The 24,912-nt window shown below is 52.9% G+C and overlaps 1 protein-coding gene across 14 annotated transcripts in view; it reads left to right on the top strand.

Annotated features, from left to right (window-relative positions):
• Window positions 1-24,912, top strand: part of Cacna1g (calcium voltage-gated channel subunit alpha1 G) — a 71,238-nt gene that overhangs the window by 22,970 nt on the left and 23,356 nt on the right. For 8 of the 14 annotated variants that reach the window (XM_004655603.2, XM_004655604.2, XM_004655596.2 and 5 more), the window contains exons 10-20: window positions 10,434-10,585; window positions 11,287-11,472; window positions 11,558-11,672; window positions 11,753-11,908; window positions 16,495-16,579; window positions 16,661-16,854; window positions 20,794-21,225; window positions 22,105-22,205; window positions 22,357-22,480; window positions 24,283-24,351; window positions 24,511-24,695. In XM_004655603.2, the coding sequence (XP_004655660.1) occupies window positions 10,434-10,585; window positions 11,287-11,472; window positions 11,558-11,672; window positions 11,753-11,908; window positions 16,495-16,579; window positions 16,661-16,854; window positions 20,794-21,225; window positions 22,105-22,205; window positions 22,357-22,480; window positions 24,283-24,351; window positions 24,511-24,695 (1,799 nt within the window). Of the gene's footprint in view, window positions 1-10,433; window positions 10,586-11,286; window positions 11,473-11,557; window positions 11,673-11,752; window positions 11,909-14,957; window positions 15,027-16,494; window positions 16,580-16,660; window positions 16,855-20,793; window positions 21,226-22,104; window positions 22,206-22,356; window positions 22,481-24,282; window positions 24,352-24,510; window positions 24,696-24,912 lie in introns of all 14 variants that reach the window. The other 6 variants (XM_045158751.1, XM_004655595.2, XM_004655591.3 and 3 more) reach the window with 1 other exon arrangement.

Raw genomic sequence — 24,912 nt, 5'->3', positions numbered from 1 at the left:
AAGCTGGGGGTGGGGCAGGGGTCCAGATCTGCTGTATCTCAACTTTTGATTCTATTGAAAGCTGGGGTGTTCTCCCCCCAACACACACGCATGCATGCACGCATGTATGCAGCACAGACATTGCAGCTGTGGCCTTTGAGGGCAAGGCTTCCACCCAGACCTGTCCCTTGGCCTTCAGGTAGAGGATCTGGGGGCTGGGGGCCAAGCAAGGCTTAATGGACCGTCCTTCGATGGCTTACTTGGACCTGCAGTTTCGAAGGGTCTGGGATATGGGAGCAGGAGAGTGCTCTTTTGGAAATGTCTGGTTGAGGGGTGTCTTTGTCCTTTCAGGAGTCCCTTGGCTCTAGGTTACCCTAGTTCCACACAGGGAGTACATCCTCAGCCCAGCTCACTAAAACAGAACTCTAGAATGCCAGGGGTTGCAGATAGAGCCAGAGAACCCAGTAAAGCAGGCTCTGGTGCAAAAGGCGTTCTGTTTCATAGACAATTCATGACCAGTGACAGAAGCCAGACTGCAGGGGACACAGGAAAGGGGTTTCTACTTCCACCCCAGGAGAGGGAGATGTCTTTAGGAAAAAAGCCCTGGGAGGGTGAGGGGACATTCCAGCAGCCTGACTGGGAAATGCGCTGGGTGGCACGGGGCCCCAGGCGCTTGAGTCAGGGGTGATGGTGGCATGATTCTAGCTCCAAGGAAGAAAGCTGGAGGTGCCAGTAGGTGTAAGCCAGGCCGGGGTGGGAGCCTTTTCTACCACTCAGAGAGGCCGTGAGGGCCCCATGCCAGGTGAGTGGTGAGCAGACGAGGAGAATGAGGGGTGGACAGGACAAAAGTCTCACTGGCAGGGTCTGGGGCTTTGGCACCTGACTGTCGGGAGAGATGAAGGGCAGGCATGACTCCCGGATAACCCCAGGGTTCCAAGCCGCAATCTGCAAGCACAGGAGAGTGGGCTGAGAGGGAAGGAACAGGTTCACCGAGGAGAGGAAGGGAGCGGTTTGCTTTGGATGTGCTGAGTTGCAGATGGCCGCGGGCCATGCTGAGAGGGCTATCAGGCCTGCACTTCTAGCTCCCTGGATGAGGAGCCAGGGGTTGATGGGAGCTTGCTTAGTGTCCTCTACACCCCGGTGACAGCTGGAGTGAGGTGATGGTGGAGAGAGGGCGCCAAGGAGAGGGCCGGAGCCTAGACTGAACTCTGCGGAATGTTGGCCCAAGGGGAGAGAGATGCTGGAAAGCGGCCCATAGAGAGGCGGGGAGTGGGTTACACGTTGCGGGGAGACCTGGGCCAGCACAGGACAGAAGGGAGCAGTCTTGGCTACATGCTGCCAAAGCACCCACTACGAGGAAAGCTGGGAGTAAGGTTCCTGGAGAGGGCCGGCCTGCTGGGCCCCAGAGCAGAGTGAAGGGGGAAGTAAGGCATAATGGGGATAGGAACGTAAGAGAGCTGGGCGACTCGGGGCCGAGGGGCAGATCCCGGTGCAGGCGGAGGAGGAAGGGAGGGAGGTGAGGAGGATGCAGGACTGCCACCTGTGAGGCAGGAGTGGCTATGGGAAGGGGCTGGGGGAAGAGAAAGGTCTGGGGCGGCTCCAGAGGGAGATGGAGACCAGCACAGGGGTTCAGAGGACTGGGGCTAAAGAAAACTGCAGGCTGCTCAGCCAGCATGGCCTCGTTCGTGACTCTGACTAGCGCGGCTCAGCGGCTCCAGGGCTCCAGAGAGGCGTGGGCATGAGGGCTCACCGGGGCCAAGGGGAGCCCTCTGCGGTCTGTATGATGGTGGCCTTCAGATGGTCCACCATGGGCTCCAGACCAGAGCCTGTCTGGGCGGGTGAAGAGTACAGTGAGATTTCAGAGTCCCTTTCCTTCCTCCTTCCCTCCCTCCCTCCCTTCCTGGTATCCACATTGCAGCCCTGGCTGGCCTCAAACTCAATATACGGCCGAGAATGACCTTGAATTCTTGGTCCTCTTGCCTCTGCTTCCTGAGTACTGGGGTTCCGGGCGTGTGGGGTGCCACCATGGCTGACTTGAGGCTCCAGAATTCTAAGGGCCAGGGGCCTGGGTTGGCTGTCTCGAAGCTGAGCCAGCACTGTGTCTGTGCTGCAACTTCCTGTCCTATATTTTTACTTCAGAGCCTTCTGGCACCTGGAGAGATGTGGAGGGACCAAAGCCGACCCTTAACTCTGCCCCGGCTGGGAGGTCCTAGTGACAGTGACGTGAGGGTGCTGGAGGGGGCTGTGCTCTGAGAGGTGAGGCCCAAGCCAAGGGAGAGGGCCAGGCCCTGCTCTGTATGTGCCCTGTGGGATTCCTTGGGAACCTCCTGCCACCCACTGTCCCCTGACTTCTCACACCTCCTTGAAGGTTCCTGACTTCCGGAACCTCATCCGTCCCTACAACCTGCCTAGACCTTGGCTCCTGGGTGAGTGAGTGAGAGCGGCAGGAAAGACCACCCTTAGCCGGGCATGATGGTGCATGCCTTTGATCCCAGCACTCGGGAGGCAGAGGTAGAATTGCTGTGAGTTCGAGGCCACCCTGAGACTACAGAGTGAATTCCAGGTCAGCCTGGGCTAGAGTGACACCCTACCTCAATAAAGAAAGAAAGAAAGAGAGAGGGAGGGAGGGAGGGAGGGAGGGAGGGAGGGAGGGAAGGAGGGAAGGAAAGACCATCATTAGCAGGGTTGAGGTGAGCTGTGGAGTCCCAGTGAGTGAGCAGAGATTTAAGGCTGGTGGAGCAGGTGGGAGCTGAGGAGGTAGGCTGGGAGCGAGGCTTGAACAGGGTTGTGGTGGCTTATCCCACCTCCCTTCCCTGGGAAAGACATATCCCTGTCTGTCAGAAATGGCTCTCAGACCTCCTGCCTGAACTGCTGCAGTATCCCTTAATTGCTCCTCCCCTCCAAGCCACCCTCAAACTGCCAGCACCGCAGCTGGATTAATCTTCTTAACACACTGCTTTGCATATCTCCTCTGTCCACCGCCCCAGAAGCATTAGGGGCAGCGCTATAGGCCAAAGCTCCTCTGGCCTGAATTGAAGGTGGAGGCCGCCGTGCCTGGGCCCTGGTGGGTCTTGCAGCTTCATTTCCCCACTGTCTTTTCCATCCACTTTATTTTTGGACTTGAGTATGACCCTACACATTCCCTCCTCTGCCCTGCGCTTCTGCTGCCCTCCCCCCAGCTGCAGATGCCCTCGATGGGCACTCTCCTGCATCGTCTTCCCCGCTGGGTCCCTGGCCTCAGCTGGCTTTGAGCTGCATGGCATTCCCGGCTTTTGCTCCTGCAGAGCTGCACCTCACAGACGCTCTGTCCTGCCACACCTGAGGCCTACCCCACCTCCCATGCCCACAGGATCACCCAAGCCTGGCCCTGGTTTAACACCTCTGCTCTGCAGATTAGCCTCATGAAGAGGTGATGGCACTCGGTTTAGCAGAAGAGGCTCCTGGGGTTCCAAGCTGCTAAGGGATTTGCCAGGGTCGCACAGGTAGAGAGGCTCAGCTTTGGCAGGCCTGTTGTCTTCAGGTTCAATTCCACCTTTTATCTGGAAATTCTTGCCCACACAGGGCACTTGAAGATGCCATGTACTAAGCCAGGCGTGGTGGCACATGCCTTTAATCCCAGCTACTCGGGAGGCAGAGGTAGGAAGATCGCCATGAGTTCGAGGCCAGCTTGAGACTACATAGTGAATTCCAGGTCAGCCTGGGCTAGTGAGACCCTACCTCAGAAAAACAAAACAAAAAAAAAAAAAAAAGAAAAGAAAGAAAGATGCTATGTACTGAGGGCCTACCTCACCTGGGCCCTAGGTGATAGATAGAGGGGAGGGTGGGTAAGGGGTCAGGAAAAGAGATCCATAAGTGAGTATTAGCCTGGAACAGAGGTCAGAATCTCAGGTCCAGGTGTCCTCTGGGCCCTGACCTCTGGTGACTGCAGATATGGATACAGCTGAGACCGGAAAAAGGATTTTTTATTTTTTTTGTTTTTTGTTTTTCGAGGTAGAGTTTCTCTCTAGTCCAGGCTGACCTGAAATTCTCTCTGTACTCTTAAGTGGCCTCGAAATCACAGCAGTTCTCCTACCTCTCTTTAGAGGTGTGTACCGCCACGCCCTGCTGAGAAAGGCATTCTAAAGCCAGGGAGCCAGGGAAGGGAGGTTAGAACCTGCTAAAAGACCTTGTGTGCTTTCTTTGTGGCTTTCTGGGTGAGTGTAAGGCTGACATTGTGAAAAGAGTCCTGAAGGCCATGTGTGACCTCCGTCAAGTTCCATATCTCTCCAAGCCTCAGCTTACTGGGCTGCCTGAGAGCTCTCTCCTCTTTCCCTCTCTTCTTCTCACCCTCCTCTCCCTGCCTCCCTCCCTCCCTCATTTAGCTGTGAGTACAGAGGAAGTACCCTCAGCCCCATTGTTCGGAGCTGGGTACTAGTAGAACCTGGCTATGCCTCTGCCCCTTTGAGGTGGCAGTGGTCAGGATTACACTGCAGTCCCCTGGGGCAACTGTGTTACTAAGATTGTGTCTGGGTCCTGTCCTGGGTTTGCAAAACATTCCCAGCCTCCGACTTAGTAACTTGGAGAGACCTGGCTGTCTGGCTGTGGCTTTCTGGGGGGTGGGATAGTGGGTTTGGGGAAGAAAGAGGCCTGGCTGGCTCCTAGGTGTGTGCAACGGAGTGACAGCGCCAAGTGTCACCAGTCCACCCGCACCAAACAATCCTACTTCTCCAGAGCTGCTTGGCAGGGTGGGTGGGGGCCTTTAGCCTTTGCTACTGCTTCTAATTGATGGGCACCATGATGCCAGCCTCAAGGGGTGTACAGGTGAGAGAAGTGTGCATGTGCTCCTGGACTGTTGGTTCCAGTCATTGACTGAGGGCTTCATTGATGACACTGGCCGAATGAGACCAGCCGTCTATGCACATGATTCGCTGATAGAGTAAATGCCTGTTAAGTCTATGATGCTGGCTAAGTATGGTGACCCACACCTGGAATCTTAGCACTTGGCTGGGGTGGGGGGGCTCAGGAGGATCATGAGTTTAAGTTTGTCCTGGGCTACTGTTTCCAAAATAAATAATGACTTAAAGCTATTGGGATTTTGGCTGATTAAAAAAGTAAGTTTCAGGCTGGAGAGGTGGCTTAGTGGGTACGGCACTTGCCTGTGAGCCAGAAAGACCTAGGTTCGATTCACACATGGTGGCGCATGCATCTGGAATTCCTTTGCAGTGGTTAGAGGCCCTGGTGCACCCATTCCTCCCTCCCTCTCCTGACAAATAAATAAATAAAATAAAGAGAAAAAAAGTTTCATTAAGAGCCAGGCTGAAGAGATGGCTTAACAGTTAAGGCACATGCCTGCAAAGCCTAAGGACCCAGGTTCAATTCTCTAGGTCCTATGTAAGCCAGATGCACATGGTGGTGCATGTGTCTGGAGTTGGTTTGCAGTGGCTAGAGGCCCTAGCATGCCCATTCTCTCTCTGCCTCTCTCTCTCCCCCTCTCTCTGTCTTTAATAAATAAATAAGTAAAAATAAATCTTAAAAAAAGAATATAAGAGCCAAGCTGGGTGTGGTGGCGCACACCTTTAATCCCAGCTCTCGGGAGACAGAGGTAGGAGGATCGCTATGAGTTTCAGGCTACCCTGAGACTCCATAGTGAATTTCAGGTCAGCCTGGGCTAGAGTGAGACCCTACCTTGAAAAACCAAAATCAATAAGTAAGTAAATAAATAAATTTAAACAAACAAACAAACAAAAAGGGAATGTAAGAGCCAGAGCGAGGATGGGAGGAGGGAGGAGCACTCTGAAATGCCATCTTCGGGACACGAAGCAGCTCCTGCATCTGTGACCTCACAGTAACCAGGGTTTCCTGTACCAGAACCGCATGATATTGGGCTCGTCAGCATTTAGTCATGGATGGTGGAGGAGGGGGACAAAGACATCAAAAAGAAGAGGGGTGCTAGAGAAATGGCTCAGCAGTCAAGGTGCTTGCCTGCGAAGCCTAACCACTCAGGTTCAATTCCCAAGTCACTACGTAAAGCCAGATGCACAAAGTGACACATGCATCTGGATTTTGCAGTGGCTGGAAACCCTGATGTGCCTATTCTCTGTCCCTGTCTCTCTTCTCTCTCTCTCTCTGTATATAAAGAGACAATTTTTTTTTTTTAAAAGAGGGACTAAAGCTGGACGTGGTGGCCTTATACCGGCATTTGGGAGGCAGAGGTAGGACAGTTGTGAGTTCAAGACCACCCTGAGACTACAAAGTGAATTTCAGGTCAGCCTTGGCTAGAGCAAGACCCCACCACAAAAAAAAAAAAAAGTCAAAAAAAGAGGGACTAGCTGGAAATAAGAGATTCAGTGGAAAGGGGAGGGGAAAAATTAAAAATAAGTGACAAAAGGAAAAACTGAAAAATAAAAAATTTAAGGAGTTTCATTAATATTTATTTTAGTAGCTTTTTTGAAGTACAAATTGAATTATCTCATATTCGTTCAAAATGTTTGGGACCAGAAGCATTTTGGAGTTTTGGATGTGGGATTCAGGAGTATTTGCATGCACATCATGAGACATCTTAGGGATGGGACCATGCTTACATTCATTTATGGCTCATATACTCCTTATACACTGACTGCCTGGTGGTGGTAATTTTTATACTACATTTTCAGTGTGCTTTCTTTGACTGTGCCCCATTATATGAGGTCAGGTGGGAATTTTCCACTTGTGTTAGTGCTTAGAAAGCTCTGGAGTTTGGCACATTTTGGATTGGAGTTTTCAGACCAGGGATGCTCAATTTGTACAGTTTTTTAAAAATAAAATATTATTTATTTATTTTAAGCAGAGAGAGGGGGGAATGAGAATGGACATGCCAGGGCCTCTAAAAGTTGCAAACAGGGCTGGAGAGATGGCTTAGCAGTTAAGGCGTTTGCCGGTGAAGCCTAAGGACCCTGGTTTGATTCTCTAGGACTCACGTAAGCCAGATGCATAAGGGCACAGTATCTGGAGCTAGAGGCCCTGGCGCACCCATTCTCTCTCTCTCTCCCTCTTTCTCTCTCAAATAAATTAAAAAAAAATTTTTAAGTATATTTAAAAGTTGCAAATAAACCCCAGATGCATGCACTACTTTGTGCATTTGGCTTTATATGAGTACTGGGAAATCGAACCACAGGTCATTAGGCTCTGCAGAAAAGTGCCTTAACAGCTGAACCATCTGTCCAGCCCAATTTGTACGACTTACATGACACAAAACCCACCTGTAAATGTGCCTTGGCTATGTTTTCATGACACTTTGTGCTTTTATTCGTTTGAAGTACAATTTGGAGCACATGCCTTTAATCCCAACACTTGGAAGGCAGAGGTAGGAGGATCGCCCTGAGTTCAAGGCCATCCTGTGACTACATAGTGAATTCCAGGTCAGCCTGGGCTAGAGTGAGACCTTACCTCAAAAAACCAAAAAAAAAAAAAAAAAGAAAGAAAGAAAGAAAGAAAAGAAAAAGAAAAAGAAAGAAAGATACAATTTTGTAGACCCCAGAATATATGTCAGGGCTGGTTTAGCAGTTAAGATGCTTGCCTGCGAAGCCTAGGGAGCCAGGTTCAATTCTCCAGGTCCCAAGGTCCCAGGTAAGCCAGATGTACAAGGTGGTGCATGAATCTGGAGTTCGTTTGCAGTGGCTAGAGGCCCTGGTGCGCCCATTCCCTCCCCATCTCTCTCCTCTCTCTTTATTTCTGTCTCTAACAAATAAATGAAAGTTTAAAAATATTGAATAAAGAAGATATGTCCTATATTTAGCTCCTCACGTCTCTGGATTCACAGGCCTCTCACCATCTCTGTGGCTTGAGTCTCAATCCTGACTGTGTGGTTACTGGGGTCAGGGTGTTGTGTGATTGACTCTATCCCTGTCTCTTCCTGCCCTGTGACTTGGAAGTCATCACCAACATTTCTTGGCCTCTTCTGATCCCTGTAGCATGAGCAGAGGAGGCTGTTAGGCGGGTGGCATGTGGCGAATTACCACACCAGTGCGATCAGTGCTTAGGGTGAAAGTGTGGACAGGTAGCTGACTGACAGGGAGGGAGACTCCTCGACCACCACTCCCTGACAGCTACCTTTGGGAGTGCAGAGTGGAGTCAGGAGGGGTCTGAGCCTTGGGCTTTGTCTCACTTATAATGGCCTCTTCCCCACCTTCGGCTCCATAGTCACACTGGAGGGACTAAAGGTCCCTAGTCTTGGTGTGACCCCATTAACAAGGTCTGGTGGCAGTCTATCTTCCTCCTCCATTATAGCTTGTGAAGCAAATGCACGCTTGAGATGTGCTGGAGCAAGGCTGAGGGTCACAGAAATTCCCCTAATAGCCGCTCACCCTCTGGCCAGCTCACCCAAGGCCTGCCTTTAGGAAGAACCCTGTATATGGTCTGAGAGGTCCCCAAATATCCCCACCTGCTAGTGAGAAGCCCTTTCCTTCCAGCTCCTCCCAGCCTGGCCACACAGATTGGGGCCATTAGGATACATTTGGTCGTTCCCAGAACCTGGCTTCGTGCTTGGGCAGCCAGACGAGGCAGCTGGGTGAGCAGGAGGAGGTGTCTGATGGAATAAGGGCCTCATGTGGCTAGTTCTTAATTCAGACTTAATAAAACAATCTTCTGTGTGTATATATATATCTGTGTGTGTTCAGGTGTGAGTGCTGTGCCAGGGTGTGCATGTAGGGGTCAGAGGACAACCCTGGGCGCACGTCTTCACCTTCGGCCTTGTTTGAAGAGGGACCCGAGTTCGCTACTGCTTGTGCCAGGCTAGCTGGACCGGGAGCTTCCGGGCTCCTGTCACAGCCTCTCATCTCACTGGAGGTGCACTGGGGTTGAGATGCATGCTCAGGTCTTCACGCTTGTGTGGTTGGGTGGCTGGTGCTGAGCCCAGCCTTTTGCTCTGGCCCAGGCTGACCTGGAATTCACCATGTAGTCTCAGGGTGGCCTTGAACTCAGGGCGATCCTCCTATCTCAGTAGTGTTAGGATTAAAGGCTTGTGCTACCACACCCAGTTTATTGATTTATTTTAGTTTTTATTTACTTATTTGCAAACAGAGAGAAAGACACACACACACACACACACAGAGAGAGAGAGAGAGAGAGAGAGAGAGAGAGAGAGAATGGGCATGCCAGGGCTTCTAGTCACTGCAAACAAACTCCAGACGCAAGTGGCACCTCATGCATCTGGCTTTACATAGGAACTGGGGAATTGAACCTAGGCCCTTTGGCTTTGCAGGCAAGTGCCTTAACCACTAAGCTATCTCTCCAGCCTTTGGGTTGCCTTTTATCTGTCGGGTAAGCAGCAGCACCCCTGAGCCAGTCGCATCTCTGTCTGTATCTTAGCCCTCAGTCAGACCACACTCCTCCCTTCTCCCCCAGAGAGAAGCTGCCCTGTTGCCCATGCACCCCACCCCTCCCCGCTCCTCCCCTGGGAGACCCACTTGCCCTTGGGAGTTCATTTCAAGTGCTGTCTCCTGACAGCCTTTCTTAGCATCTTTACTCCTCACCTTCTCTCCCTTGAACTCTCAGATTAACTGTCTGGATCATTTGTTTTGGCACCAAGGCAGGGTCTAAGGCCCCTTGTGGTTACTCAGCTGTTTAGTGTGTGTACAACTTGTTTCCAGCTAGACACCAAGCTCCTGGGAGGCGGGAGCTTGGCAGGCCTGTTTTTACAGCTCCTTCAGTGCCTGTTATGTTGCTAGGCATACAGCGGGCACTTCGTACTGGAGAGGCAGCAACTAGTGAGCTGAAACAGCAGATGTGATGCGATTTGTTGTTTTCTGAGGGCCTCACGAGGATGCATCCTTGGTCCCAATCCCAGACCCTCAGTAAGAGCATAAAAAGAATTACCTCTGGTGTTTTACAGTTGGCCAGAGATTGGGAATCTTATGGAAGGTCATAGAGTGAGTGATGTTGAGGCTTATTTCAGATATCCTGGCTTCTCTGACTGAGACCCCTCGTCCTCGGGGCCTCCCTCTTGCCCATTAACACATGCGTGACCAGGAGCGTGTCCATTCACGCTTGTTGAGGGGGGGGGTTGGAAGGAAGGAAGGAAGCAGAGCTGCCGTTACCTGAGAGCAGACTGCCCAGTCCACGGCGTAGCTGCAGAACGCGTGTAACTTAGTGGGGCTGTGTGACAGGTTGTACACATGGGAAGCCTTGGCTGTGGCCCTGGGGTTGCAGCCCAATCACCTGGCTGTCCCGAGCCTTTGCACTGGTGTGGCACCATGGGACAGGCAGCTGTCAGAACTCCCGTGAGAGACAGAACAGAACTCACATACAAGCCTCCAGTAAAGGCGAAACCCAGTCCTGCGGAACGATTGGGAATGGGGTTCATGGGTCCCTTTCCTGGGGTGGCTGCCCTTGAGTGCCTTTCCTCCTAGATGGTCCTCCTCTCCCCGGGGCCCCGTGCTCAGGAGGCGGGCATGCAGGGCTGAAGGGTAAGTGTGCTCCTACATCCCCCTGCCCTCCAGCCCGAGGAGCTCACCAACGCCCTGGAAATCAGCAACATCGTCTTCACCAGCCTCTTTGCCCTGGAGATGCTGCTGAAGCTGCTCGTGTACGGTCCCTTTGGCTACATCAAGAATCCCTACAACATCTTTGACGGCGTCATCGTCGTCATCAGGTAGGACTGCTCCCCTCCGCCTCTGGCTGGAAGAATGCCATCAGGGATGGCCTGAGGTATGGGGCCTCACCTGGTTCTCCCAGGGCCAGCAGCTCCTTTGGCCAGGCCCCTGTCCCTCCCGTGTGTCTGCCTCTAATCCTCAGCCCCACCAGGCCTGGGGTGGGTGAGGGTTGCAGAGTTGGAGAGGAGGCAGAGTAGAAATGAGGTCCAACTCGCTTGCCCTGCTCACAGGGTGCTCGGAAACCAGCTCAGATGCCCAGCAACTTGCTTTAGGGTTTCCAAGACCTTGGGAAAGAATTCCAACCCCCTCCCTCTCCCCACTCGCCACCACCACCACTCCACTTAGGCCTGGGGCCAGGAGAACTGCTTTATTAGTTTTTGGAATTGGCTTTAGATTTCATTAGAAAAGAACAAAGCAAATATCCCCCAACTTGATGTTGTTGCATTGGCCCGATTTCAGGGCTGCCCGCTGCCAGGCAGTGATGTGTCTGGCTAGGAGGGGACTGTCAAAGGGGCTGTGGCTGTCACCTGGATTCTCAGAATCTTGCTTGGAGGCCCTAGGAGGGCCATGCATGTCCCTTCCCCCGAGCTGGGTTTGGCCAGTGCAGACCCCAGGTGTGACGACCGAGGCCTCTGAAAGGGGAGGCAGGAGGAGGCAAAAGTTCAGGGTCTCAGGCCGCCTGCACCCCACCTCCCCACAGCGTGTGGGAGATCGTGGGCCAGCAGGGGGGCGGCCTGTCGGTGCTGCGGACCTTCCGCCTGATGCGGGTGCTCAAGCTGGTGCGCTTCCTGCCTGCACTGCAGCGGCAGCTCGTGGTGCTCATGAAGACCATGGACAACGTGGCCACCTTCTGCATGCTGCTCATGCTCTTCATCTTCATCTTCAGGTGAGCGCGGCTGAAGGCCACTTGCGGGGTGGGCCGGGGTGGGAGCGCGGGGCCCTGACCCTCTCTGGGGTTTCCCTGTCTCCAGCATCCTGGGCATGCATCTTTTCGGCTGCAAGTTTGCATCGGAACGAGATGGGGACACGCTGCCAGACCGGAAGAACTTTGATTCCCTGCTCTGGGCCATTGTCACTGTCTTTCAGGTGCAAGGGTCACAGGGCAGTGGTGAGTCGGGGAGGTTGGGGTGCACAGACCAGCCCTGACTCCTGTCCCCTGCTTGCAGATCCTGACTCAGGAGGACTGGAATAAAGTCCTCTACAATGGTATGGCCTCTACGTCATCCTGGGCTGCACTTTACTTCATCGCCCTCATGACCTTTGGCAACTACGTGCTCTTTAACCTGCTTGTCGCCATTCTGGTGGAGGGCTTCCAGGCAGAGGTAACCCCCTGCTCTGACCGCCTCACCCTGCCTAGGACAGTCCCATTCCCAGGAGGAATGGCTACTTGTCTTGAACTCCCCCCTCCCCCGACGGCTGGCTGTCAGTCCTGTGATCCTGCAGGCAGCGCCTCTTGGACTAAGCCAGGCTGGGCCTGAAGTAGGAGGTGTCCCATGCAGCCCCTCATCGAGGACGAGACAGGATGGGTATGCGCGGTGTCCCTAGGATATAGGCCAGTGGGCATGGGTTTCAGTTACATACGTCCCCAGAAAGTCAGAGAAACCAAGTGTCGGGACCCACGCAGCTAGACCGCAGAGCAAGAGCCCCTACACGGGACATCTGGAGAGGACTCATCCCAGCTGAGGGCGGCGGGAGGCTCGTGTGCAAGACATTTGAGCACAGACTGAGCTGATGAAGATGCCACTAGGGCTCCGGGCAGGGCTGAGCTGCCCAGGGTGAGAAATGAGCCCAATTAGCTGCGGGCATGGCAGAGCTGAGCGTCCTATTTCCAGCCCAGACTCCCATCGCCTTCGTCACAGGCAGCGTCATCAATTAATATTGATTCACATTGATCCTGCCCTGGCTGTGCCAAGTCTCAGCCTCTGTCCAAGGGTCTCACCCCTTTCTCCTTCAGCTCTGCCGGCCTTTCCCACCAAAACCCTCACACCCACCCCCAGCATCCTGGTACCTCAAACAGGACAGGTTGACCCAACCTAGAAATGTGCTAGCTTGGGCCTGAAGAAGCTCTTGGTCCATTTCTCTCTGGGTGACCCGGATGGAAACTCCCGCTGCGGCCTGGTCTATAAATACCCAGCACACACGGTGGAAAAACAAAAATCTATTTTCCGACTCTTTCCCAGCCTTGCAAGGGAGGGCTGTTCCCCGTGGGCCAGGCTGGGCTTTGGGGGTGCCGAAGCAGCTGTTCCACACTGGTCTTTCTTCTACTTCTTGTTTTAATTCGGTAGTTATCCATCATCACATTTCCTCCCCGCTGGGTGGCAGCGAGGGTAGCTGGGGGGCGGGGGGCAGGCTTTGGTGATAGATGGACCTCTTGCAGGGACAGAGAGCCAGTGATACTCTCCCTATAATGGGACACGTCTTTGAGGTTTCCCCAGGGCCTGAAGAGTTGAGGGGTACCACAGGGCTCCCCCGAGAGCCTCATGCTTAGCAGTTGCAGGAAGAGGAGGAGGAAGAGGAGCTGCTGGGGATGGGTCCCTTCATCCCTTTCCCAAAGCAACTCAAAATGGGGTCCCTCAGGGGGGAAAGTCCTATGGCACAATGCAGAGGGAAGTGTAAAATGCCTCAAGCTAGTTTCCTTCACTGCGCCGCCGTGGCAGTCCTGGGGTGTCCAGCACAGAGAGCTCCCCAACACTCAGCTTTCACAGACACCTGGTTAAATTGAGTGCAGCCGAGTTGGCCTGGTTGCTAGGCAGCAGTGATGTCTGAGTGTGGGAACGGAGCTGCCTGACCCTCACGTGCCTGGCCCGGTCAGCCTGGCCCTGCTGGGGGCCTGAGAGCTCTCCCAGCATCAGAGGGGGAGTTGGTAAGGGCCCCAGAGGCTACCCTATTCTCAACCTTTGTAATGCAAGTGCCCTTGCGGGAGGGTACCTCAAAGGACCTGGGGCCTTGGGCTGGGATGTTTCAGGTGTGGGGTGGGATGGAGGAAGGATTTCGAGGTTCAATCTCTCCCCCATGGGGAAGGTAGCAGCTGGAGGCCCTTAAGTGCCTGTGAGAGGAGCTGGACCAGATGCTCCATTGTCCCCATGTGGTGGCGCGGCTAGGGGATGGTCATTCAATGCTGATGACCTGCACACCTCTAGGGCCACCTGCCCTTTTCTGTATGGGGTCTCAGGAGGTTCCATGGTCAGGCAGGGGAGACTGGCTTTGGGATTGTGATGGCCTGGGACATTGTTTTCTTTTGTTGGTTCAAATAAGGCAACTTGCATTGGTGAAGGGGGTGACTGTCCCACTTCAACAGGAGATTCCTTGCTGGCTTTGCTGAGAGTGGGCAGGGGGTGCCCTTGGGGGAAAAGCCTGTTTGGGCTGCCGATTTCCTAACTCCCAGGGGGCAGTGCCCTGAATTCCTGTGTATTTGTCATCCATGCACTTAATTAAATGAACAGACAGTAGGCTCTGTGTGTGGCCATTAATTGATCCTAAACAACATCATAGCCACCATCCCACTGTCACCGGTCACATCCCACCTCACATGGGGCAGACACATTTCCTCTGAGCTGAAAGGAATGAAGCCAAGAGACTTAGAAATGACGAGGCCTCACTTTCCTCCTCATACAGGCCCCGTCCCCTGCTTCTCTGCCCACTCCTCTTTCCCGCTCTCCCCTGCCACTTCCACGTGCATGCCTCAGGGCAGGGAAAAGAGGAGCTGCGTTTCCAGCCGGAGATGCAGGCAGTTTCCTTAACCTCTCTGACCTCAGGTACCTGCCCTGGAAGATGGGTGTAGTGGCACTATCTCCTGCCTTTCCAGGAAGTGAGCTGATGTTAATAAGCACTCTGGGGCTGGGCATGAGGCTACATGGGCATGGGAAGCAGCACCATGCCTGTAATCCCGGCTGTGGCTGAGGCAAGAGGCTGCATAAGTGAGAACCTGTCTCAAAAAAATAAATAAATAAATAAATAAATAAATAAATAAAAATTAAAAAAAAAAAACCCAACAGCTGGGGGATATAGTTCAGTGGTAGAGCAATTGCCTGGAATGTGCAAGGTCATGGCTTGATCCTCAGTATCACACCAAAAAAAAAGAAAGAAAAAAAGAAGAAAAGAACCATGGTCACTGTTACCAGGATTCCCGGGGTGGGGGGAGGCGCTTGATCCTCTCCTGCCCTTGTCCCGTCTCCATGGCTTCTGCCTTCACCCTTCAGATTCGCTCTGGCCTGGGCGCCTGACGTTGAAATCTGGAAGGCTGCGCTGTCCCACTCCCCCCACCTGGTGTCTCTCATTTCCTTTTCTCCATCCTCTTGGGACACTGCTGATATTTGAAGGCCCGAGCGCCTGTGACCAGCGGCCCTCCCCTGCCTCCCCCTCTCCCTGTAGGAAATCAGCAAACGGGAAGATGCGAGTGGACAGTTAAGCTGTATTCAGCTGCCTGTCGACTCCCAGGGGGTAGGTACACAATCACGAGTTGGCATGCCCCTGCACCCGGTGCCTCCTCTACTCTACCCCTGTGTCTGTGCTCAGCTGCTGTGCAACCTGTGGTCGCCGTGGTGGTCATTGGTGTTGTGAGGTTTGCTTTGATTTTAAGTCCCTTCCCCCCCCCCACCTTCCCCAGGACACAGAAGGGAAGAGCCTCTTTGCTTCTGTCCCCATCAACTCGCAGAGGGCACAATCTCATCAGACAGTCGGCTGGTGGATTGGGCCAAAGAAGGAAGGGACTTAGAATCCTCTGTGTGCACGTGTGTGTGAGCGCCACATGAGTGCCTGTCTATACCCAGGTCCTGAAAGAGTCTGGGACCTCTGGCCTCAGTGAAGTTAAGACCCCTGGCCACAGAACATGCTCCCCCACCTCTGTCCCTTCTCCCTTTGCCCTTTGGAGACCCCCCACAGCTGCCTCAGCTCAGAATAAGTCCTTGGAGGAGATGGGGATAAGATGTGGCTTTTGCCAGAATAGAATTTTAAACCCACCTAAGAGTCTGGCGACCCAGCCACCTGATGAGGTCCAGCCAGCCCTCTCCAGGCATGTTCCTCCCCTGACCCCTACAATGAGTCTGGGCCCTGCCGTTTCCTGCACTGGCACTAGAATTTGGGGCAAAGCCAGGCTTCCCACGGGACCCCATGGTGCTACGCGTCCCTAGTGGCCCCCTGGAGATCCTACTTGATAATTAAAGGTCTCGTTAGGGATGTAAACTGAGTTAATGAAAATGATCCCCTGAGATGCCAATTACCTAATATTTATGTCCTTATCAACAGTAGCAATCAAGTATTTTTTAATAACTTCTTAAGGAGAAGTGTGTAATTACTGGGAAACCTACTGACCTGCCAAGAAGGAACAGAGAGAGAGAGAGAAAAAAGCTATCCCAGAGACAGAGAGGGCAGTAGAAATGGGGCCAGGGAGGAGTTGGGGCCTGAGGCAGGTAGAGGAGAGAAGAGGGGCATTCTTGCACTGGAGTCTTTAAGTTTCCTTCTAGGGTCTTTCTAGGCATGAGACTCAGGGAGGTGCGTCATGGAGAGCAGGCAGGGAGCCTCAAGTGGACTTCTGGAATTGAGGCTCTACTAACCACTTCAACCAGGTCCTCATCCTCTCTGGCCTGTGCCACCTGTCCATCCAGCCACTCCTTCTTTCCCCAGCCAGCCTTGGTGCCAGTCCAGCCAGGCTGGTTATGCTGTGGGCTCGGATTAGCTGTGGCCTTTTCTAAGGTGTGGCTGGTGGGAGGCAGAGGCATCAGCCCTGGGAAGCCTCAGGCCCCCCCCCAGCCTGGGTGGTCTGGCCTGCCCCCATGCATGCCTCGTGCCTTGGTTGTTGGTTCCCGTGGCCTATATGTAGTGTGTTTGTGTGAAGAGAGGGAGACCTGGGCCCATCTGGATGACAGCTGCCTGACCAGGGTCGTAATGGTCCACTGTTTCCCCACCCTAGGGAGATGCCAACAAGTCCGAATCAGAGCCTGATTTCTTTTCACCCAGTGTGGATGGCGATGGGGACAGGAAGAAGCGCTTGGCCTGTGAGTACATTTCTGTAAGTACAGACCCTAGCCATGGACCTGCCCTAGGTGGACTCAGGCTCTCCTCCCTTCTCCCTGCAGTGGTCTCTCTGGGGGAGCACCCGGAACTGCGGAAGAGCCTGCTGCCGCCTCTTATCATCCACACGGCTGCCACACCCATGTCTTTGCCCAAGAGCTCCAGTACAGGCCTGGGAGAAGCACTGGGCCCCGGATCTCGCCGCACCAGCAGCAGCGGGTCTGCGGAGCCAGGGGCTACCCATGAGATGAAATCACCGGTAGGGAGTGCATGAGGGTGCCTCACAGTGGGAGATAATCAGAGGATTGGGGGATGAAGGGATGGAGGTGGAACAGCCCTTGGGTAAAACAGGGCCTGTTTGTGCCTGGACAAGCCTCAGAGCTGTCAGGGCTGGTGAGGCAGGCAAGTGTCAGAGCCCTAGCCTTGGGAGTGAAAGAGCAGGGTTCTAATCCTGCCTCTTCGGTTCATCTGCTGTGTGACCTCTGGCAAGACTCAACCTTTCTAAGCCTCTTCTATAAAACGGGAATGAGGCGCAGCTCCCTCCTTTACACATGATCATAGTAACCAAAGCCCTCATCTAGTTCCTGATTCTGTGCCAGACACTGCTGTAGATATTCTGAACATTCTAGACTTCCTCACTGCCTGCCGGGTACCATCATTGTCCCCAGTGACGGACCTCAGTGTCAAATGGCTGATGTGAATGACAGAACTATTAAGAATCTAGTCCAAAAGGCTGGTGGCAGAACCCATGCTCTCATTGTCATTAATTTTTAAATTTTATTTACTTGAGGGGGTCAGATAGAAAGAGAGAGATGTTGGGTGTGCCAGGGTCTTCAGTCACTGCGAACGAACTTCAGATGCATGCACCACGTGTGTATCCTGCTTATGAGGGTCCTGGGGAATTAAACCTGGGTCCTTTGGCTTTGCAGGCAAGCACCTTAACTGCTAAGCCATTTCTGCATCCCCCTGTCATTAATTTTTAATTTTTAACTATTTTAAGATTTATTATTACTATTTAATTTTATTTGGACTTAAATTTTTTTACTTAGTTATATGTGTGTGTGTGTGTGACAGAGGGGGGGGAATGTGGATACATCAGGACATCTTGCTGCTGTAAATGAATTTCCAGATGCATGCACCATTTTGTGCATCTGGTTTTATGTGGTACTGGGAATCAAACTCTAAGCCAGCAGGCTTTGCAAACAAGTACCTTTAACCACTGAGACATCTCCCCAGATCTTGTTGGCTTTAAATTTTTTTTTTTTTTTTTTTACAAAGAGGGAGAGAGACAAAGAGAGAGATAGAGAATTGACACACTAGGGCCTCAGCCACTGAAATCAAACTCCAGATGCTTGTATCACCTAATGGGCATATGCAACCTTGTGCTTGCCTCATCTTTGTGCATCTGGCTTACAGATGGGATCTGGAAAATTGAACATGAATCCTTAGGTTTTGCAGGCAAGCACTTTAACCACTAAACCATCTCTCCAGCCCCTTTTTGGCTGTTTTCGTTTTTGGATTTTTTTTTTTTTTGGTATTTTTGAAAAATCATTCTTTTATTTGAGAGAGAGAGAATGGGCATGCCAAGGCCTCTAGCCACTGCAAACGAACTCCAGATGCATGTGCAACTGGCTTTCATGGAATCTGGAGAATCAAACCTGGGTCCTTAGGCTTCACAGGCAAGCGCCTTAACTGCTTTTTGATTTTTAAGGTAGAGTTTCACTCTAGTCCAGGCTGACCTGGAATTCACTATGTAGTTTCAGGGTGGCCTTGAACTCGTGGTGATCCTCCTACCTCTGCCCCCCGAGTGCTGGGTTAAAGGCGTGTGCCACCCACATCTGGCTTGTCTTTGTTTTTTTTTTTTTAATATTTTGTTCATTTATTTATTTGAGAGTGACAGACACAGAGAGAAAGACAGATAGAGGGAGAGAGAGAGAATGGGCGCACCAGGGCTTCCAGCCACTGCAAATGAACTCCAGATGCATGCGCCCCCTTGTGCATCTGGCTAACGTGGGATCTGGGGAACCGAGCCTTGAACCGGGGTCCTTAGGCTTCACAGGCAAGCGCTTAACCGCTAAGCCATCTCTCCAGGCCTTGTCTTTGTTTTTAATGGGCAAATAATTGTACAAAGTTGTAAAATGAAATAGGAGTTTGGTACATGTATACATTATGGAATGATTAAATTAAGCTAATTTATATATCATCACCTTACATACTTCTGTAGCATAAACATTTAGGGGGCTGGAGGGGATGGCTTAGCAGCTGAGGCATTTGTCTGCAAAGCCAAAGGACCCAGGTTCGATTCCCCAAGACCCATGTAAGCCAGATGCACAAGGGGCTGCGTGCATCTGGAGTTTGTTTGCTGGAGCCCTGGTGCACCCATTCTCGCTCTCTCTCTCACCCTCTTTCTATCAAATAAATAAATAAAAATAAAATATTTTTAAAAACATTTAAAATGTACTCTGTTAGCAATTTTTCTTTCAAGGTAGGGTCTCACTGTAGCCCAGGCTGACCTGGAATTCACTCTGTAGTCTCAGGGTGGCCTTGAACTCACAGCAATCCTCCAACTTCTGCTTCCCAAGTGCTGGGATTAAAGGCATGAGCCACCATGCCCGGCTCTCTGTTAGCAAATTTGAAAAAAAGAGTTAAGTCATTGGTGACTGTAGTCACCATGCTATGTGGTGAATCACAAAAATGTATTCTTTCAGTTTAATTGAAACGTTGTACTCCTGGACCATTATTTTCCCATTCCTCCTCCTCCTCCTAGTGTCTGTGAGCCACCACCATTCTCCTCTCATATAAGTTCAGCTTTTCCGGAGTCTACACAGAATTGTAATCGTGGGGATTTGTCTTTCAGTGCCTGGCTTATTTCAGAGTGCAATGTCTTGTAGGGTCACCCATATTGATGGCAGTGACAGGATTTCCTTCTTTTAATAGGCTGAACGCTGTTCCACTGTCTCCTTTATCAGTTGATGAGTACTTTGATTAATCACTCATCTTGACCGTTGTGAATACTGCCGCAACATGGGCATACATACATCTCTTCCATATGATAGGTGTGCTAATGAACAGTCTCACCAACGGTGCACACAGGTTCAGCACGGGCGTGCATACATCTCTTCCACATGATAGATGTGCTAATAAGCAGTCTCACCATCAGTGCACAAAATTTTGCTCTGTATCCATTTTGTACTTTTCAAGATAGTATCTCACTCTAGCTCTCTCTTTCTCTCTCTCTCACTCTCACTTTAGCTCAGGCTAGCCTGGAATTCACTGTAGTTTGGGGGTGGTCTTTAACTCACGGCGATCCTCCTACCTCTGCCTCCTGAGTGCTGGGATGAAAGGCTTCTGTATCCATTTTGATAGCAGTAGTCTAACAGGCTCGAGGCATTAGCTCATTGTGGCTTGAATTTCCCTGATGAGCAATGATATTAAACATTTCCTTCCCATAGATCTTTTTATTATTATTATTATTATTGGCTTTTCAAGGTAGGGTCTCACTTTAGCCCAGGTTGACCTGGAATTCACTCTGTAGCCTCAGGATGACCTTGAACTCACGGCAATCATCCTACCTCTGCCTGGGTTTAATGGCGTGCACCACCACATCCGGCTTTTGCCCACTTTTTGATGGGATTGTTTTCCTGCTATTGAGTTTCTTCTCACTGTTATTTTATATCACCTCTCAGTGATCATAATACTCCTTTCAGGGCTGAAGGGATGGCTTAGCAGTTAAGGTGTTTGCCTGCAAGGCCAAAGGACCCAGGTTCAATTCCCCAGGACCCATGTTAGCCAGATGCACAAGGGGGCACACATGTCTGGAATTCGTTTGCAGTGGCTGGAGGCCTTGGCGCTCCCATTCTCTCTCTTTCTCTCTCTCTCTCTCTCTCTCTCTCTCTCCCCTCCCTCTTCCTCTGTCAAATAAATAAATAAATAATACCCCTCTCATCAGAACAAGTGCTATTGTCATATCTGTTTTAAAGATGAGGAAATGGAGGCACAGAGAGGTTTAATAATTTGCCTTAGGCCACACAGCTCAATGAGATGAGCCAGGATCTGAACCCAGGTTTCAGATTCCAGGACCTTTGCCCCCAAGGTTAGGGATACTCACTGGAGGAGGGTATACATGAGGGGTGCAGGGGTGGGGAGGGAGGGGGACTTGCAGCTCCCACTGAGATCACTCCCTCCTCTCACTCTGTAGCCCAGTGCCCGCAGCTCCCCTCACAGCCCCTGGAGCGCAGCAAGCAGCTGGGCCAGCAGGCGTTCCAGCCGAAACAGCCTAGGCCGGGCCCCCAGCCTGAAGCGCAGGAGCCCTAGTGGTGAGCGAAGGTCCCTGCTGTCAGGCGAAGGCAGGGAGAGCCAGGATGAGGAAGACAGTTCGGAAGAGGAGAGAGCCAGCCCAGCAGGCAGTGATCCTCGCCACAGGGGCTCCTTAGAGCGCGAGGCCAAGAGCTCCTTCGACCTGCCTGACACACTGCAGGTGCCAGGGCTGCACCGCACAGCCAGTGGCCGCAGCTTTGCCTCTGAGCATCAGGACTGTAATGGCAAGTCAGCTTCAGGGCGTCTGGCCCGGGCCCTGCGGCCTGATGACCCCCCACTGGATGGGGATGACGGCGATGATGAGGGCAACCTGGTGAGAGTCTCTCCCCTCCCAACCCTGACTTCCCAGCACAGTGGCCTCTCACTCCTGATCTAAAGAGAGGGTCACTTTGCCCAGCCAGCAGTTGAAGGGACGTCATTACTCCAAGCCTGAGGGTCCTCAAAGGGGTGCCCAGCCTGCGAGCTGACCTCCGGGCAGCAGGCTCTCTTCTCCCTCTGCCGTTCTGCAGAACCCCGGGTCCTTGTCGTGCCTGGGGCTGCTACTCTGCTGTCCTTGGTGGATATGAATGATTTTGGGCAGATGTCTATGAATCTTTCATGGCCCTCCCCCTGTGACTCAGAAAGACCATCACTCATCTCTATAAACTGATGTCTCTCCCTCCCGTGCCCCTTTTTCATCTGGACCTCATCACCGGTCTTGACTTCTAGCCTGTTCTGACCCACTCAGTCATCCTCCCGCAACCCCCTCACCACCCCATTTACCCTGAGCACAGGGACAGGGGACACAGGGTTAGCACGGGAAGCAAAGGACCAGTGTCTCCTCTGCCCAGGTGTGTCTTTGAACAGACAGCTGTGATGTGTTCAATGTATGATAATTGATGCCGCTTCCAAGCCCAGCCAGGAGGCCAGGGGTGGGGGCTGGCCTGGAGACAGCAGTGGGGGAAGCTCAGTGCCTCTGCTAGGGCCCAGGGGAGAAATGAAGAAGGACAAAGTTCAGGGGTGGGGAGGACCTGCAAGGTTTCTAAGGAGCCCCAGGGTAGTTTTGGAGTTCAAGATAGAGAAATGGGGCAGAGGGCTGGCTCCGAGGTTGGGGAGGGTGGACCCGGGTGAGGGTCTTCGAGCTGCTCAGAAGAGTCAGGGGTCACGGACTTGGAGGCCTGGTCCTGCTCACACCTCACTGTTCCTTCCACAGAGCAAAGGGGAGCGGATCCGAGCCTGGGTCCGAGCCCGGCTCCCAGCTTGCTGCCGTGAGCGAGACTCTTGGTCTGCATTCATCTTCCCTCCTCAGTCAAGGTGGGTTCCGGTGCAGTCGAGGGCTGCTGGAAGTGGTGACGTGAGTGAAGGTCCTCGGAGCAAAGTGGCCAATGGTGGGGAGGGTCCGACAGGGTTAGAGTCTGTAGGCAACACCTCCCCCACTCAGCCTTTGCCTCTGTCCCTGGGGCAGGTTCCGTCTCCTCTGTCACCGGATCATCACCCACAAGATGTTCGACCATGTGGTCCTCGTCATCATCTTCCTCAACTGCATCACTATTGCCATGGAACGCCCCAAAATTGACCCTCACAGCGCTGTGAGTCACCAGGACTGCAAACATGGCTCTTGAGTTCTGCTGGGTGTCAGATTCCTCCTGGGTCAGAACAAGCAGAGGAGGCGAGAAGGCCGAGACTATCACCAGTTCATGTAGGGCCACATGTCATAGACAGTAGGAGAGCCATGACGCCCCCTTAGGTCTCCTGAGCTTCTGCCCTTACTTCAGGTCCAGCTACCATGCCCCCATGTCCTCCTCTCCTCCCTTTACTGATAACACGAGCCCAGCTGTGTGCCTCGTGGTTCTCTTCTAGGCTAAATGCAGCTGACTGGTCTCCTGAGCTTGGGAGGCATATGTATGGGAGACCCATGAGCAGTGGGTGACACACTTATGACACTGGTCCTGAGTGGGCCCAGCAGTGCTGCTCTCCCTGTGCCCAGCCAGGAATCTTTTTTGTTTTGTTTTGTTTTTTGAGGTAGGGTCTCACTCTAGCCCAGGCTGACCTGGAATTCACTATGGAGTCTCAGGGTGGCCTCGAACTCACTCCTGAGTGCTGGGGTTAAAGGCGTGTGCCAGCACTGCTGGCAGGAATCTTAGTATCCCTGGAACTGATGCCTGCTGGGAGACATCTCAGCTGTCTCCCCTGAAGATAGTGCAGGGCATTATGGGAAGCTACTCTTTGCTCCTTGTAGTCCTGATAGGTCATAAACAAATAGGTTTTCTGGGGCCTTAGGGGGCACATTGGTCACGTCTGCTTGGCAGGAGAGGCCAGAAGCCTCAGTACTGCACATCCTACCCAGGGCCCTCAGGGTCTCCTCAGGACAGGCCCATCAGGTTTCCCAGCGTGGCATCAAAACCCCTCCTGCTGGTAGCAGTTCAGGTTCTAGAAGGACGGTGGGGGGTGGGGCGTGGCCTGTTCTCCCCCTCAGCACTTTGCACCATTTACTTGGAGGTTGTCAGAAGTCCCCCTCGCCTCTCCCCACTTCCTCCCCATCATTGTTTGGATTTTAGCACTGCTGGGGCTTCTGTTTTCCATTAGGGTGGGCTCCAGCCAGGCTGAGGAGAGGGTGGAGAGAGCCCAAGGATTAGAGGGGCTGGTCCAGGACTAGGTAGGTGAGAGTGCCAGCCCTGGGGACCCGTCCCTGCCCCAGCCGGCGGACTTCCTGCTCTGTGCCCGCTTACTGCTCCTCTAAGGCTCCTTCCGTCTCCAGTCCTGTCGCCAGCCAGCTCTCTTCCACCCTCTCCGTTCATCACACTGGCTCTCTCTTGAACTCCCCTCCCTCAGTCATCAGGGACAACCAGAGACACTTAGGGTCTGGCCCACCCAGGCCCGGCATCAATACGGTGGTTAGGGAAGCACAGTGTGTACCCAGGCCCTTAGGTTTCCCGCTGCCCCACTTCTGGGGCACAGAGCAGGAAAGCAAGTGTGAAAGGTAGGATGGCGGGTGTGGGGGGCGGGGTGGTTCAGAGATCAAGTTAAGTCCTGCTCCAATTTCAAGAAAGAAATCAAGGAATTGGGCCTGGACTTCGGGACTGGGCTAACAGCACTGTGGGGTAGAACCTGTCCGGCCCTGGTCATACGGTGGAGGTTTTATTCAGGGGTAGGGGGCAAGACTTTCCACAGAGCTGCAAGCGAAGCCGAGAGAAAGAGAGAGAGAGAGAGAGAGAGAGAGAGAGAGGGAGAGAGCTGGTGATCACAACATACAAAATTGTCTGTGTGGTTGGGAAAGAGGATCATCTTCCTATATCAGAAGTTTGAAGCAGTGCTGGCTTCCCTATGTAGAGCAGACCTGGCCCATAGACCGCGCTCCTGGTGGGCAGCATCCACCTTCTCTCTCTTGTAGGAACGCATCTTCCTGACCCTCTCCAACTACATCTTCACGGCCGTCTTTCTGGCTGAAATGACAGTGAAGGTGACGTAGGGGATGGGCACTGGCATGGGCCCTCTGGTTCCCAGTGGGCGTGGGGTTAAGGGAACCATCAAGGGGTGAGAGAGGCTGGATGTAGTGGAAAGGAGAGTTGGGGACCCCAGAGAATGTGGCCGGTGACAATAATGTGGTGGTGGTCCCTAGGTGGTGGCGCTGGGCTGGTGCTGCGGGGAGCACGCCTACCTGCGCAGCAGCTGGAATGTTCTTGACGGGCTGCTGGTGCTCATCTCGGTCATCGACATCCTGGTGTCCATGGTGTCTGATAGTGGCACCAAGATCCTGGGGATGCTGCGGGTGCTGCGGCTGCTGAGGACCCTGCGCCCGCTCAGGTGACACCTGCTGCCTCGCAGGGCGTTCCACACTCCCTACTCCAGCAACGCGCTTTCCCTGGGGGCACCTTTCAGGAAACGAAAGCTGCGCCTCAGCTCCGCCTCCTGTACCCCGCTGCAGATGACACTCAAATTACGACCCTGGACACTTCCCCTCCAAGACACATGCCATGCTCAGTTCTTCACTCTCCTCCTTTCCAGTCTGACATGCTCCAGG

This window comes from Jaculus jaculus, chromosome 9 (assembly GCF_020740685.1).
Source record: "Jaculus jaculus isolate mJacJac1 chromosome 9, mJacJac1.mat.Y.cur, whole genome shotgun sequence".
NCBI lineage: Eukaryota > Metazoa > Chordata > Mammalia > Rodentia > Dipodidae > Jaculus > Jaculus jaculus.
This window is presented reverse-complemented; position numbering and strand designations above follow the sequence as displayed.